Source organism: Peromyscus eremicus, chromosome 12 (genome assembly GCF_949786415.1).
Source record: "Peromyscus eremicus chromosome 12, PerEre_H2_v1, whole genome shotgun sequence".
NCBI lineage: Eukaryota > Metazoa > Chordata > Mammalia > Rodentia > Cricetidae > Peromyscus > Peromyscus eremicus.
In genome coordinates this window covers 5,857,177-5,874,047 of record NC_081428.1, presented here as the reverse complement: position 1 = coordinate 5,874,047, position 16,871 = coordinate 5,857,177, and the positions used below count along the sequence as shown (strand labels likewise).

Here is a 16,871-nt window from a genome sequence, read left to right as displayed (position 1 = left end):
AGCCCAGTATGTGACAGTCAAAAGTATCTGCAGACCTCAGCAAATGTCCCCTAGGGGTCTAAACACATCCCAGCTGTGAACCACCAAGAAAGAGGCTCATCCAAACTGATCACCTACACAGGCCATAGAGTGAAGGGGACCTGCCCCCTGGGTAGCACTTCGAAGGACGAAAGTGGGGACCTTTATTGTAGGTTCTTGAGATGTCATTTAAAAAGACAAACAGCTTGCTCAATGATCCTGGTTCAGATAGCTCCTGGATAGAAAAATGAGAGATGCCGAACACAGTCCACGCAATGCCAAACACAGTTCTTACGATGCCAAACTACTCCATACAATGCTGAACACACCCTATACGATGTCAAGCACAGTCCATACAATGACAAACACACTCCATACAATGCTGAACACACTCCATACAATGCCAAACACACTCCATACAATGCCGAACACACTCCATACAATGCCGAACACACTCCATACAATGCCGAACACACTCCATACAATGCCGAACACACTCTATACAATGCTGAACACACTCCATTACAATGCCAAACATACTCAATGCAATGTTGAACATTCTCAATACAAAGATTTCAAATAGAAATACAGAAGAATGACTGTGAAGATCCACAACCAATACTATGAGCAAATCCTATGAGCTGAATCTTATGCTCTCCATCCACCTTGAGTGGAGCCTTTCTAACCCCCAAGGGCCCCTCCCTACTTGCCTTGTCCATGAAGATCTGATAAGGATGCAGAGGAACACTACACAGCTCCTTCCTTTGCATAAGGTGACTTGATTAGAGACACACACTTCCCTAGAGGGCCCTGGCCAGCCCTCCTATTCACTGGACCTGGGCCTCCTGGGGTCAGGTGTTGGGGAGGGAGTATGGTTAGGCCCAAGTGTTCATTAGGAAGGTCTTAAGTCTCTAAAAGCAGGGAGTACTCCAAGTAAGAAAATAAGCTTCAAATTCACTTACATCTTCTATGAGCAAAGCAGGGTTTAAGTGGCTCCTGAGTGACTATTTCCTCCTTTGCGGAGGAAGCTGAAGGAAACGCACTGGGACTCTGGAGTTATAGCATAAGCCTCTCACAGGCGGCTGCTGGGATTTCTTTACACTCTATGGACCCATGCAGCCTGGCAGCCTGGCTGGAAGAAGTTCGGGCATAGCAAATGGAGTTCCTAAACGGGATAGGCTGCCCGATATAGGCTAACAGAGGCTGGGCAGTGAGCTGGGGTTCCAAAGCAGTGCAGTGCAAAACTGAATGTTAACTCCGTTCTCCACACAGCCCCCAAATGCGAGATTCACAGTGGAACCAGCCATGGAAGACAGGCATTGCCTGAAACTCACTAATGGGTGTTTATAAATACAGGCAGAATGTGAGCAGCGTACAGGCAGCTGGCACACGGGGACATTTTCACAGACAGACAGCTCATTAATTCTAGTTAATTGCTTGACTGGGGCCTCACGTGAGGAGATGTTATTAGCATGGATGGACTCAATCTTCAAGAACATTTTGGTCCAAGAAGTCTCTCAATGGAAGTATAGACACAAGACTGTACACCCCTGGAAAAGGGCCCCCAACAAGGCCTGCAAACTGCACACCATTCCACATTTACAGTAGAGTAAGCCCCACGTCCATTGAAGGAATCACAGATGACAAATACTTGGGGGAAGACCCATTTGTTCTGAGCCTGTGGTCTTTTTTTTTTACTACTATTATTTCCTAAACAATAGCACAGCAACTACTTATGTGTAAGTGATATTCTATTAGCTATCATAAGTAATCTAGACATGATGTGAGTTATATTACAGGGTGTGTGGGGTTCTTTACAAAGGTTTCCCCATTCTGTACAAACGGCTGGAGCAACCGCAGATGTCTGGATGGGAGGGAGGGGGTTCTGGACCAACCGTCCATAGACACCAAGGAGTGACTACACACAGTCATTCTTCAATATCCCTCACTGCTCTCAGCTCGTTTTTACAGTCATCAGCAGGGAGGGAGGACTCCACAGACATTACACCATCTCTCTGCTTCAACAAGTAAGTTTCCTTAAAAAAAAAAAAATCCTGAAAGACAGAATATATTCTTCCATAACTAGCCTCCTCCACCCTCCCTTGTACCTCACCAACCAGCACACACACACACACACACACACACACACACACAGCTGATTTATTAGAACCAGCACAGCTCTGCTGAGTGGCTAGCTGGATCACTGTTTAGGTCTATGACGCGGTCCTAACAGGAAGCTCTAAAAGTCACTCAACCACTATCTCTCTCCAAGGCATTTTCTGATTGATGGGCTTCAGTCCTGACCAAAAGGAGCTGGCTCACCAAAGGACAGCCCTGTTGCCGAGGAAGGGCCGAGGGCGGCTCTGTACAAGGGCAGCTTCTGCCACACAGCTGAAAAATCCTACTCATGCAAACAACCTTGACCAAGAAAAGCCCTGTGACACCATCCTTGATGCTTGGCACTTTGTAAAACCCACCCGCAAGGAAAGTCTGATGGAGTGGAGCAGGACACCATTGTTTTCCAACAGGGACAGCGTGCGGTGAGCTGCTCCTGGCTCTTACTAAGGCTCTGGCCACGCCAGGCTTTAAGCCGGACAGGGAGAAGCTTGCTTGAGGAAAGTGTCGCTAACTCTTTTCTTGTCAAATATAAAAGAGGAGGGAAGCCTGGTCCTGGTTTGACAGGCCACATTCTGCATCAGTTCTGGGTGAAGCTCATGACCTGCCAGGAAAGGAAGTATTCGCTGGGACCGGCTGAGGCTTGTTTTCTAAGAGGCCTTGGTTTTGTTTAGTTTTGTTGGATTTTATTTGTTTTTTATTTTTGTTTTGCTCTGTTTATCCCTATTTGTTCACGGCTAAATCTGAAGAAAACAGATTTTACTAGATGTGCTGTTATAAACAGTAGATGTAAAACCAGAAAGAAAAGGAAAAAAAAAAATGACATTTGATTTGAACACAACTCACATAGTTTCTTTCTATTTATTCTCTCTAGGAGACCCAACTGCCATTTCTATTGCTTACCTAGAATGCTCTCCACGGAACATCTCTGAGGCTGGCAGTTGGATTTTTCCTTCTTCTAGTAAATGAATTTGCCATCAAATAAAGAATGATGTGGCTCCTGTAACCTCGTGAGTCACTAAGACCAACTCTCCGGTAAAAGCCACTACAGAAAGACACCCCTCCCTGTTTGCAGTCTAAGTACAACTTTTCCTTCTTAACTGTATCTCCACCAGAGGCTTCTGCTGAGCTGAGAGACAAGCTCCCCATGCCGTAGTACCCTGAATCATGCAGAAAGGGATGAAATTACCACAAGGAACCGACATCACACAAATGTGAAAGAGCCCAGCTTGTGACAGCATAAATATTATGTCTGGGAAGACGTCCACAGCAAGAGTCTAGGAAGGAATTTCACTTCAGAAAAGCACTATTTTCAAAATGGGCAAGTTCCGAGATGCCAGGAGGTCAGCGTAAACAGCAGATTCCACTGAGAAGTGAAACCCTTTCCTGACAGGCCACAGGACACTTGGCTTCATGGGTCCCGAGTGTCACTGAGCCAGGGCGGACTACACTCCTGAAGAGACCTTACTGTCAACGACAGCATGGTCTCCAATCCTGCATGAGTGATGACATCCACTCATATACCTAGTGGCTTACCAAAGGCCTGGATTGGCATTTTAAATTGATCTGCTTTCCTAACCCCTACCAATTAGGCCCCAAGTCTACGGATGTCACTGTCACCAAAACAGCAGAAGGGCGTCAGAAAATGTCCACCTTGTGGTTCCCTTGGATATTTATTTTCTGGGTATTTGGTACTAATCTGGCGCTCCACAGTCAAAGCCATATTCCAAATTTGCATATTTTGGCATCCACACATCCCAGAAGATCTACGAGCCAACCCCAGAAACTTTACGCTGCACACAGAAATCTTTTGCACGTCTTCCGTTCTTGGGGAAAGTCTTTTAGAGGATTTTCAGAACTGTCTATGACATCTCCCAAAGATTAAAATTCACACTCTTAGAACAAATGGAAACTGGCCATTGTTTGCCTCCTTACAACACAGCTGTTGGTACCTCTGGGAGCCGTGCGCTTTGGTTCTCCGTGAAATCATTGACGCTATACTCTCTGAGGGGCCAGTTCATTGGTAGCTAATGGAATACTCTAGTAGGGAAGAGGCATTTGCAGACATGTCTGTCACCTCACGCTGTGGGGAGCCTTCTTGTCATCGGAAAGTACGGATTGCAGTTACAGACAGAAAACAAAAACAAAAACAAAAACAAAAAACGGCTCAGTTAATTAACCTTATGAAAGAGTTCTTGTTGACCCTGAACTTGGAGGTGACTGATAGTCTCAGGCCCTGCGATTAAAACAATTGTTCTGAACAACCACTTGTGTGCCTTCCTATCTCTGGACTTCAGTGAGTCTCCCAGGATCCCCTGTTCTCTCCCCCACCCCCACCCCCACCCGAGAGCCCTTCTCTCTTCTCTGGTGAAGTCACTGCCAATCAACATGCAGATGAGGAATCAAAGGGAGACACATTCCCGGGGTGAGATACTTGGAGGAGATCTGAACTACCCAGAGAGCTGGGGGAAGCCAGGGGCAGGGGAGGAAGCCTGAGCTGCCTAGGCCTTTGCCAGTGTTCACAGGGGCCTGCAGTCAGCCAGGCCTTAGAAGCAGGACAGGCAGGTTCTTCCAGTCGCAGGCTGAACCTGAGGTTAGGAGCTGTGGCCCTGGCCATCAGCCAGCACCAGACAGATCCATTTCTTGGAAGAGAGAAAAATCCTTCCTTGGGTGGCTCGGGCAGTCTCTGGGAGGGTCACAATCCCCAGAGTCGGGCATCTGGCACAATAAAGGGAGCACGCTCACATGTCCTCTCTACCTTCCTTCCACACTGAGCACCCAGGCCCCGTGGAGAATCCATCACTGACTGGACTCAACACTGACCTTAAGATGTGTGCATGGATGAAAAGCCAAAACCTTCTGGGTTAGTCTATGAATGTCAAGGGCATATTTTTAGGCACATTTAAAAAAAAAAACACAGAAAATAAAATAGTTGAGTCTTAAGATCGCTTAATAAAACATAATGAAACTTTTAAAGGATAAAGCTCAGCCACGGAGATTAGGACTAATTGTTAGAATTAGTGAGAGCATCTATTCCCTTTCTAATGGGAAGCAAACTGTGAGAGGGAGGAGAGACGGAGGAGAGAGAGGGAGAGAGAGGAAGGGAGAGGGAGGGAGAGGGAGAAAGAGAGAGAGGGTGCAATGTCTAGCAGGTTTTGATGACCACAAAAAAGCAAAATAAAATTATATTTTGTGACTACAAAGTGAAATTATGAGATAAAACCATGTTCAGTCTTCTGACAGCTTACTTGTCTTATATTATTGACATAAAAATTTTAAACCATAAAAACTCAAGACCAATGTTATGTACGGTAACCGTAACTGGGTCAAGTGGTCAGTTAATGCTCCTGAGTTTTAATTACTTTCTGTCAGGCATGGAGAGGGGAGCCTGTTCAAATCAATTATAATCCTTTTTTTTTTTTTTTGCATCTGATTAATATTTCCATTCCAGGGTCTGAGAAGCCAGCCTGGCCTTGGGTGCTGCTGTTTCCCTTTGGGGGGTTTATGCAAACTCAAGGGCACACTGGCAAGACTCAGGTAGCAGAATGCAAATAGTCCACACCTTGGGGAAACAGTTGCCCGCCGTTCCTCAGGTAAACACCAGCACCTATTAGTCACCCACTCAAAACAGAGATGGCCAGAGAGAGGTGGGGGACCAGCCCTCGGCAGCACAAAAGTAAGCATGCTGCTTTCAAAACCCCATTCCTCATCGTCCTCATCAGCTTACGGGGACGACTGTCAGGAAGCCACCATGCCACCCTAATGGAAAATGTCACCAGAATGGGCCTTTAAATAGTCTTCAAAACTTCCATGGCCAAACAGGACAAAAAGACCCACCTAGATGCCCAGGAGCATGACCACACTTTCTCTGGCAACCAAGTGGTACTCAGCTAGCCATTCCTAAAAGTGGCAATTCCTAAGAACTGATGGAGTTCATTGCCAGCAGGTGGGGGGCCTGGCTGTGGGGTCGTTATTTCCTCTCGGCTTCCCACCCACTCTGCCAGCAGCTCATCTGAACTCTTCACAGTGTTTTCTGGACACACGCCTCTGAACCATAATGCGAATTCCATTTGCTGAAAGGCAGACTTTCAATAAAACAAGTGAGCCCACTTAAGGACTCGGGCTCTCCAGGCGGCATCCCTCAGGCTCTCAATAAGTGGAGAGACTTGTCTTTGAATCCCCCTATTATTAGCATAGTAGTGTGAACATACAGTTTCAATCACATTATACGTTTTTTATTTTTCTCTAGGTGTGATTTCATTATGAAAACGCCCTGGACATCTAGGCTAGCCAGCACAACAGCCCAGACGCACAGACACTTACCCTCTCCCCTCTTCCACTGAGAACAGATTTTCTAGGGTTTCTGAACGCCTTCGTTCACAGAGGTGATGATCCCTCTGCCTGGCCTTTTCTAGACTTGCCAGTCTGCTGGTTTTGTTTCATTTGCTTGGCTCTGGGGACCAAGCGGAGGGCCCTGCATGTGCTAGGCTAGTGTTCCGCCACTGGGCTACAGACTCCACTAGCCCCTTCCTGTTTCTTTTCCAGCGCAAGAACCGTCACTGTTACACACGGATCCTGTCTTTTTGATTAAACTAGAAACAGCTTTGACGGCCAAGCTTATTCAGTTCTACATTACAGAAGTGAAACTTTAAACCAAGTCCCCTTGCTCTTAAATCTTCACTACTCGTGGATGTCTGTAAAATATGATTTAGGTCCCAGAAACAAAGAGAAACTACAATACTTGAAAGATAACTGGAAAGGGGGGACGTCCACAGCGAACCAAGGTTTCCCTTGCTACGCCAACACTTTGAAAGTTGGCTAAGGGTGAGGGACGGTCAAACTGCATGTCCACTTGAGCTCAGGGAACAGTTTCTTCAAATAATCTGGTCTCTAACATGATTAACATCTAAATGTTAAGTGAGCCCCACTTCTCTCATCAAATAATAATAACTACATCATGAAGGTCACGTTGTTCTCGATTGTACTAATATGATCCCATTTTTATCCTAGAAATGTAAGCTTGCTTAAAACCATATCACAGACTATAAGGATTTCCCCCAAATTATTGATGTGAGCAGTTGAAACCCCGTCGCTTGTAGAAAGCACAGGTACCATCTGCTCAAGGCTCTCAACGTTCAGATTGCCCAATAGTGAACTCTCATTACATAATCTCAGTTCTCATTGTGGTGAGGTTCGCTTTTCTCGTTTCAGAAAAATGGTGAAGTGTTTTATGGAAATTTACAATTCATGCCCAGCAGAGGTGGCGCACGCCTTTAATCCCAGCACTTGGGAGGCAGAGGCAGGAGGATCTCTGTGAGTTCCAGTCCAGCCTGGTCGTCTATAGAGCGAGTTTCAGGACAGCCAGAGTTGCACAGAGAAATCTTGAAAAACCAAAAAAAGGAATTCATTCACGTATTATGTGTTCCGAGTCAGTCTTAAGCCAATTTAGTCATCAAACACGGTAATAGAAAACGAGACTCTTGCAGAAGTATTAAATTTCAAATAATCATTATATTAAAGTTTGATGCGGCATCAATAATAAGAAACTGCTACCGGCTAGAAACCCTGGGTTTGTTCCCAGGTAGATACTTTGCATTTCAAGTTCATTCGTGACAGATACGCACCTCTGCCGCTCCGACCGACAAACCTGAGGTCATTGAATCTTGCGACTTGGTTCTTCATGGCCGCTGTCGCGTTTCTCAGCTCTGCTGAGTAGTTTTCATCGTTGCCGGCCATGACGGTGACCAGAGTGCCATCCGGAACGTCCCCCAGAGCCACCACCTAGACATCAGCCAAGGGACAAAGGCAGACATCAGAGCTGTCGTAGGGACAATCGTTCTAAAATTAAACATATGCTTAACAACACTTTCTGGCTTTTAGAAGAATCATCGTAACTTGAGCATCATTACCGAAAGGCTTGCTGTTAATTCCACAGTGCGTAGATGGATGTAGATTTTCACATGAGGAAGGCATTGATGAAATTGAATGAATAAGGCCACACAACACAGTAGGAACAAGACAAAAGGGAACAGGGACTCTGGAAAGCTACTGATTCTCATCAATGTAGTCATCTCTTAAGACATGTTTGAAAGACAGAAAGTCTTACGTGGTAGGTTTATAATCTAATCCACCTTCAAAAAAAGGTGGATTCATTTTATTATTTTGAATTATGTGGATGTGGGTGCATGTGTGCATATGAGTGTAAGTGTCACTGAGGCCAGAGACATCACAACACCCTGGAACTGGAATCGTAGGCAGATGTGAGCCACCTGACAGGTGCTGGAACCAGAAGCTGTCCCCTGCAACACTGTGGTGTGTCCTTAACTACTGAGCCATCTCTCCAACCCCATCTTTACTCGCTTGGACCTCCGTTGGTGCTCCTAGCAGGACCTGGACTTAGGAACTTCAACTTAGTTCTGCTAAACTTAAATTTGACTTTTGCTACTGATCTTCTTTTTTTTTTTTTTTTTTTTTTTCGTTTTTTGAGACAGGGTCTCCCGTAGCCCAGGGTGGCCTCAAGCTCATTGTCTGACAGATGACCTCGAACCCCTGATCTTCCTGTGTCGCCCTGCAGGTTACAGGTATGTGTGCCATCATGTATGCAGCTTCCAATGGCCTGGAAGGGATTTAAACGGCCCATTGCAGCTCATCTCTGGCATCTCTTTCGCCTCTGTTGGAGTCTCATTAGCAGTGAACTCTGGCACTCAGGAGAAAAACCAGAAATGTGCCATTTATTTATCATTAATTCCAAAAGAGATGACCTCAGAACAAAGGGAGTCCTAGTAATTATTCTCAAATCAAAGGTGAAACCAGGCTGCATTTTCACATCTGTGAGCCCCAAACACATATTAACTGTGTTCTGAGGTATTCCTTTACTGCCATTGAGAAGGTAATGGCTTATTATATTTTGAAGACAACTGGTAGATAAACATATTTCACATCCAGAAAACAAACAAACAAACAAAAAGCAGCAATTTTAAATTAAAATACTCTGAAGTACATGCCTTGAAAATGCTCCACCAAGTATCATCCATCACTTGGCTGCTGTTTGATTGATTCTTTTCATTTTATTTTAGAGCTAGGGTCTCACTAGGTAGCCTAGGATGGCCTTGAACTCACATCCTCCTGTCTTCACTGTGAGGCCAGGGCTTACAGGCATGCACCACCAAGCCGGCGTCTGACTGCAGCAGCGATTTCTGAGTTTTGACTTGATTACAGCTTACATCTGCTTTGTTCCAGTTTCAAAGTGGTCATGGAATTCAAACCAAAATGCCTCAAGTTCATTTTTTTTTTCAATAGTTTCTGACATACATTGTCAGTCTATGGTGAAATTGTTATTTATCCTGACAACGTGGTCATTGTTAGGTGGATGTTCTCAAGTTGGGAGCAGCAAAAGCCCTTCTCAATATACTGTTACTTGGTTTTTCATTTTCTTTGCATACTAGTTGCTGCATAGTTTATTGCAGGAATATTTCTCTGTCTGCATGTATGTAAATAAGGATGCCACAGATTCGCTAATCGGATACCAATATCCAATCCCTCTGCTCGCCATCCTCACTGCGCTTAGTCATGTCCCCTTCCGCTCTCCGTTGTCCTGCAGATGACTATCTAGGTGATTTTTATTCTTTGTGGCTGCACCATCTCCCGGGTTCTAAAGAACACGCCAGGAAATGACTCCAGCTGCCCGGAGAAGTGGACAGTCGGGACCCCAGGACATCACCAGGACACTCTGCTCTGGGTACTGGGTAAGTATCTTGTCAGCTCTTCAATTTTATCTGTTTTTACCAACTTGCTTTGTGAGACACGGACAGAGCCTCTTGCCTCTTTTTAACCCTTTCATTCCAATTGTTGGACATGTTTTCTACAAAGGAGATTTTAAAACATTTATTCTCTGAGCAGTCTGTAATTAGATGTTTATATCCCACCACAAGAGTTTGATGGCCTTTAATTAAGATTAGTAACATGACAACTCTTTTGTTTCAAAGAACATCATTGCAATAAATCTCCCTGATCAGTTAATTGATCATTATTTACCTTTCTTTCTACTCCTACAAAATTCTACTCCTATAAATTCTGCTGTTTTTAGTCTCTTTATTTTTTCCTCCATTTCTTTCTTCACTATTTTCACTTCCCCTGCACAATCAGCTCACAGTGTTGAAATGTCGTCCACGAAGACACTTCACTTCCTCACCCTCCTCTCACTGTGGAGAACTAGGCTTTTCTAGTTCAACTCAACACCCACCAGGGTACCGGATCTACCACAGGCTTCCAAACTGAATGCCTTACCGTTGGGGCCCATATCTCTTAAGAGGTTAAAATAAATACATCCTGTTCCACAAGTGCCCAAAGGCATGCTGAGTCACGGCTCTCCTCCTGCTGTGTCTCGGTGTGCCTCAGTTTACCACTGTTGTTCCAGTGCTGCTACCTCATTAGTGGGGGGCCAGCCCAGGAGGCCCTCACGGATAGGTGCAGACAGTATGAAAGGACCAGGGTGGCTAACTAGGAAAAGGTTGCTGATGCTGGAATTCAAAAGGCTAAAAATCAAGAGTTTAAATTTCACCACTCTCATTTTTAAAGGAAGTGGGAATGGGGAATCTGGGGACTCAATGATTACTTCTTTGGCTTTCTGATTTATCTCCCAAGAGTTTTGGTGGGGAAGGGAAGGAGACAAATTAAATCCAGGGTCATTTAACAGTATATTTCATCCAATGACAAGTATACTTAGACTAGGTTAAATTTTTTTATTGGAGTTAAAACTAAGATGTCCTCCAATTTGATACAGATTTTTGTCATTGAGAAGTGACATAAAAAGAATGAGAAAAAAATCTAACTTCAAACAGAAATAGAAAGCAGTGTCTGCAATAAAAAGCCATAAACAATAGGTAAGGGAAGACAAACATTTACATTCAGCACAGACCAAACAGACAAGAAGGGACTTGCTGGCCAGAGATAGCTCCTATTTTGTTGAACTTCTCTGTTCTCCAAGTATCAGGAAGTTGGGCAAAATATCAGCTCTCCTCTGTGCTATAAGGGCTTCCCAGTACTGTTCCTGGCTGGCCTGTTCGCGATCGGAAACCGGCATTTTCCAACCATTTTATAGGTTGAAATTACAGTTACAATTCATGTACGGCAAATTCCTTGATCTTCCAGAGTTTCAAAGAAAGAAGGCTATGTGTAGAACATAGAATTCATCTGAGATGGCATTTAATGCGTAGCTAGGGACCACGATCTTCCTGCCGGAAACATGATTTACTCCTTTTTTTAAAAAAAAAAAAATGAAAAACATATTCCATCAGCACCCAGGGTCTTTGAACTCCCTGTTGAAGGCATGCATGCTCACGCTCTGTGTACCGGGCCTAAACGAACTGTACTATTACAGTCTTACAAAATCTGTCTCAAGTCACCTGAACAACTTCACTGGCTGCTTTTACGAATACTGCGCAGCACACAGCAGACTTCATAACTTCTCATCTGGGAAATTGTTTCTCCTGGGCTAAGATACACGGTTTGGAGGTGACAAGCGGTGCAGAGGAGAGGCAGGAGAACCAATGAGGATGATTTAAATCTATTTTTTTGAGAGAATTCGTGAATTTAAATCTCTTGATAATTCTGAAGACTAAAGCAGAGGACTTAACAAAATTCCAGAAGATTCCTGAAGATGCTCCCCCACTAGGGGTGGGTGGGTTCCATCACTGCTTCACATAATTTGGTTTTTATCTTGGAAAATAAGATAATTCCTGTAGAACTGACCTCTAAAGAGATTCCTGAGCCTTAATTCCTATCCGAAATGTAGAGAAACATTTTTGGCAAGAGCTGGTACAGATCGGGGCCAGGGATCCAGAGAAAATGCAGCTAGGATGCTGGTCTGTTTAGATGTACAGCTTCCTCTTAGGTCCAACCTTTACATTTCTTCTCCCTCTGAAAACCCTATCTACTGCCTCAGTTCAGCAGGGTGCTGAGCTCCTGGAAGTGGCCTCTCTCTGTGGGACGGAGTGGTGACAGATATTAATCGAGTGGTCTGATTTTTCTGCTATCCTGTCCTTCCCCCCAAACTCTCTCAAGGGACCCACTTGAACCTTTCACACGTGCTGTGTACACCTTGACCTTAGTCATAGCCACCGGCTGTCACTCAGGAAAACAAACCGAGATTCTTTTAGAAGTGGGTTTTCCAAAATCATTTATAAAAAGGGAACCTCTATGGCTGTGATTATTTTTGCTTAAAAGGAATTTTCCGCGGTTTGTAAAAGCAGTACGTATGGTCTTTTCATTCTTTTAAAAGAAAACAAACATTTCCATGTGGTAGCTCAAGACTTTGCATTGCTTCAACTCCTGAGGACAGTTTCTAAAAAGCAATCATTTAGTGTCTTGATAAACTGGAGTTCCCTCACAGTAAAAACAGCAGCTCGAAAAGAGCCCCCAAGGAAGGCACAAGTCCCCTTTAGCTCTGCTCTGCAGGGACACCTACCTTAAACGGTCCTTTTGTTGACTACACAAAGCCTGATTTCTCTCTGCTGACAGTGACCTCAGGGCTCAGCCCAGTCAGGTTCCCTCTCATGGTGAGCAGAAGACACCACCAACTATCCCTGTTTTTTCTAAAGGAATCGGGATGGCTTTCCAAATCACTGGAGGGGGGTAAAGCCAAGGGCCTGGCCTACCCTGGAACCCTCAATCCTACCCCTACCTTTTAAAAGTTGCTTTCAAAAACTGTTGAAGGCAACATTTTTATAGACAGAGACAATTGCATATTCTATCTCTATAATTTTTAAAATGTGGATCGTGTTTTTAGCGTTAAAAAAAAAAGGAATTTGGACAGCACTTTTCAAAAGTGAGGGTTACTCGTTGTAATTAGATCAAGGTCCAGCTGAGGCCTGGAACTACGAAAAACTTAAATTAAATTAATCTCCCTCCTAAAGGGGACAATTTCTTCATCTTAAAAAAAAGCAACTTCTCTTTACAGCTTGGACCTGCCTCCTTCGTCAGCCTTTTAAAAGAACAGGACCTAACACAGCCAGTGTGCTTTTCAGCTGTCCTTTAAAACCCACCACCGAAGAAGACCAAAGAAGAGAATTTAAATTCTCAAGCTCCCTGCCAAAGTAGTAGGGTAGTTGTTTTAAAAACGCCCCGGGTTGTTTATACATCCCTTCTGAAGGCCAAGGTTTAGAGGCGACTGAAAGCAGGGCAAGATCAGGGTGAAAAGCGACCCGAGGGAAGTGAGCTGCCCAGCTGAAGTTGCTGGGTCGACACTGCCCCCTCCTCTAACAGAAAAGCCGCGGGATTGGACCTTCCCAGGTGTCAGAAGACACCTCAGCACCTTTCTTGCCCGGGGCTTAATTTTCTGGAGGGTTCCAGAAAAAGCAACAGGATTTGCTACTTGCGGCTTCTGGCAGGAGCAGGCGACAGGCTCGAAAAACTCCTCGGAACTTTGGCAAACTTAACTACGCCTGCCGTGAGTGGACTTTGGACATTCTGATGTCTATAGGGCGGTTAAAAAAAAAAAAAAAAGGCGCGCTGGAGGCGGGGGTGTCCCCCTGGCTCTTTCCCTTGTCGGTTTATTTTTACTGACCGGAAGGTATTAAAGTATCTCTCTCTTTCTTTTCTTTTCTTTTTTTTTTTTTATTTCCTGATGCCTTCATTTGAGAGACACAAAATGGTCCGGGTGTTCATCCGGAGGTCCGGAAAGCTTACGAAGAAAGACGGATTTGTCCGCCCCAAGGTTTTAACTTTTCCTAGTTCATAGCAAAGGTAAGGCCCTTGGTAGATGTTCTGGGATTATCTTGATTTTTTTTTTTTTTTTAAATTCCTCTTGGATGCCTCTAGGGCTGGCTAAGGTGGGTCCCTCCCGAGGGTCGCCACGGCAACGCAGCATCCCCACATCCCAAACTCAGTGAGAAGGACCAGAGGCTTCCACAGGCAGCACCCCTGCCTAGATGCCGCTCGGCCTCTGCCCTCTAGGCTCCCCCTGGGCATCGGCCGGCCTTCTCCAGATCCTCCCACCACCCTCTCCAGGCCCGAGTACCTTGAAAGCGATGGGCAGGGTCTTGTTGCAGCGCCAGTGAGTGGGCAGCACGGAGCAGAGGAAGTTGGGGCTGTCGGTGCGCACCAGCTCTCCGGGGTGGTCAGCTAGTACCTCCACCATGCTGCGGTCGCCGCTCCTCAGCTTGCTGGCCAGGGCGGCGCCGGCGTCCGGGGCGCCCAGCGTCAGCGCCTCGCTCATCTTGCCGGGGCTCAGCGCGGTGGAAGGCGGCGTGAAGCGGCGGCTTGTGCTGGCATCTACGGGGATACGCATCACAACAAGCCGATTGAGTAAGGACCCTGAAGACAGCTCCTACTAGACGGCGGCAACACGGGCTCGGATCTTCCGCAAGCAGCTCCCGGGAGACCAACATACAAGTTCAGGAGACTTTATCACTACCGGAGGGGTGTGGGGAGGAGGGAGGCTAAATCACCAACAGTCCCAGACTGAGTTCTAGTTACTCGGATCGGCCCTCACACCCAAGCAGGGCTAACAACTGGCCGATTAGTGAATTAAAGAGTGGGCAACCAGAATCCAAAGTCAAATGCCCAATGGAGGCTCGCTTTCAAAGTTGAAGTTCAATCTTTGGCTATTACAAACGGTCCCGGAGGCAAAATTCCCGTACACGTCCTAAAATATTTATGCGCAGAACAAAAAAAAAAAAAAAATGAACAGCAAAAAACTAGATTTGGAAGTTCCAGCAGTTAACTGCCCGTCAGTTTGCTTTTCTTTCTTGCAGATCAGTTTTGTTTAAAGTCCCAACGAAATACAAAAACTTAGCAGTGTCTTCCATACAGGGCGCCCCTCTTATCATGAAAAACTCACTTTGGTTCTCAAAAGCAAGAGCCGCAACTTTAAAAGATTGTGCTAGTAATGTGTGTGCTCGTATATATAAATATATACATATGATCTACTTCATAAAATATTTACAATACAATCTGTAGAGAATTTAAACACAACAGAAATCCATTAATGTTCGCTGAAGTTTTTTTTTAAGTAGCCTTGAAAATCAGTTTCAGTAGTTCAAAGGCTGGGGTAGAATCACTTGTCATTACTCAATAAATTCTGGACAAATGGTCAGTGCAGAAAATTTAGCTTTACAGAGACGTCTATCTAATCAGAAAAAAAAAAAAAAGCCAAACTCGATGACGCTCAGGCTAGAGCTTCCCCCATCTGAGGACTCGGGTTTGGGAACGTTGGTTAAGTTTGTGGCTGATCCTGTGGTTTGGTGGGAGTTGAGCCGAAGTTGGGTCACAGAGGCAGACGCGCACTGTTCGGAAGCCAGCCACTGTCTACATTGGTTGAGTGAGTCAGCCCAGACTAGCAGTAGCAAGACGATCTTCCTCCAAACGTCGTCGCCCGGCGCTGGCTGGCTGGGTTTTCTGCTGGGGCGCACAAATACCCACGAGCGAGCGAGCACCGTGTAACCGCAGCAGGTGGAGCGGGCCCGGGAGGAAGCGCCGCAGACCGGGAGGCTCGAGTTACACGCGCTCGCGCTCACTCCCACGCACCCTGCCACGCACACGTAACTTCACGGCACTCCGGGAACCCCAGCACACTTTCTCCCGCAGTTGTCAAAGAGAAACAATCGGGAGAAAAGTTCACAGCCAGGAAAGAAGTTGAAACATCCAAGCCTAGATGAAAAGCCAGTTCATTCAAAAGTGAGAAAGGAAAAATAAAAAATAAAAATAAAATAAAAGGAAAACAAGGAGGTCCAACGCAGATCGAGGAGGAGCCGCAAAGAGGGTGACTTGCTTGCGTCCCCCGGAGCTCAGGATGGAAGTGGCAGCCGCAGGGCCGGGCAGCGTGGTGCCCTGGCTGGGTCCGGCCGCGGGGCGCCCGTCCTGCCCGCGCCCGCTGGCTCTATGAATGAGAGTGCCTGGAAATGAACGTGCTTTTACTGTAAGGCCGGCCGGAGGAATTCCATTCCCTCAGCTCGTTTGCATAGGGGCGAGCGGCGGCCAATCACAGGCCTTTCCGGTCTCAGCCTGGGCGCGGCCCGCCGCCGCGCTCCTGGAATTGGCCCGCGCGCCCCCGTGCGCTACTGTACGCAACCCTGCCCGGGGACTCGGTGGCAGCCCCTGCTCCCGCACCCACGCCGACCCCACGCACATGCCGCCACGCTTGTCCGAAGCCGGCCCAGGTGCAGACCCCACTAAGCCCGGCAGCCACGCGCCGGGGTGGCACTGCTGCACTCGCGCTGGGTGGTGGGTTTGCCGGGCGCAGCGGCGCCACCGGCGGCCAAGGTCCCGGAGACCCTGCAACAGGAATCGAAAAGCCGGTCGGGCATAGGAACCGGGAGCTGTGCCCGGAGAAGCCCGAGGCCTGGAGGCCTTGGGAAGGAGACGCCCTGCGAGCCCTGGACTCGTAGCTGCCATCCCGAGGCTCTGGGGGACCAGGGCTGGCGTCCCGGAACGGTCCCCAGCCAGCGGTGCACTGCAGACCATGGGCCAAGCCTCCACGTCCCGCGAGGACAGGGTGGGATTCGGCCTCAAGAGGGCCGGAGGGCTGATGGCTGAGTGGGAGAGGCTCTGAGCGCCTCCCCCGGTCTGGCAGGCAGCTGAGGCGAAGTGGCACCGAGTCATTTAAATAAGATCAGTCGCTGCTCCGCCGCAGGAGTTTGGGGTTTTTAAGCATCCTCTCCTTGGTAGAGTTGCTTTATTTAGTGTCTTTTCTCTGCTGCTGGGCTGCGGCTTGATTACGCAGCGCGCCGCGTTCTGAGTGT

At 46.7% G+C, this 16,871-nt stretch overlaps 1 protein-coding gene across 3 annotated transcripts in view; it reads right to left on the bottom strand.

Annotated features, from left to right (window-relative positions):
• Window positions 1–16,871, bottom strand: part of Runx1 (RUNX family transcription factor 1) — a 225,443-nt gene that overhangs the window by 72,894 nt on the left and 135,678 nt on the right. For 2 of the 3 annotated variants that reach the window (XM_059277146.1, XM_059277148.1), the window contains 2 exons: window positions 14,150–14,403; window positions 7,758–7,914 (listed from right to left, as the gene is read on the bottom strand). In XM_059277146.1, coding sequence (XP_059133129.1) covers window positions 7,758–7,914; window positions 14,150–14,403 — 411 coding nt within the window. Of the gene's footprint in view, window positions 1–7,757; window positions 7,915–14,149; window positions 14,420–16,871 lie in introns of those variants that run through there. The other variant, XM_059277147.1, reaches the window with a different exon arrangement.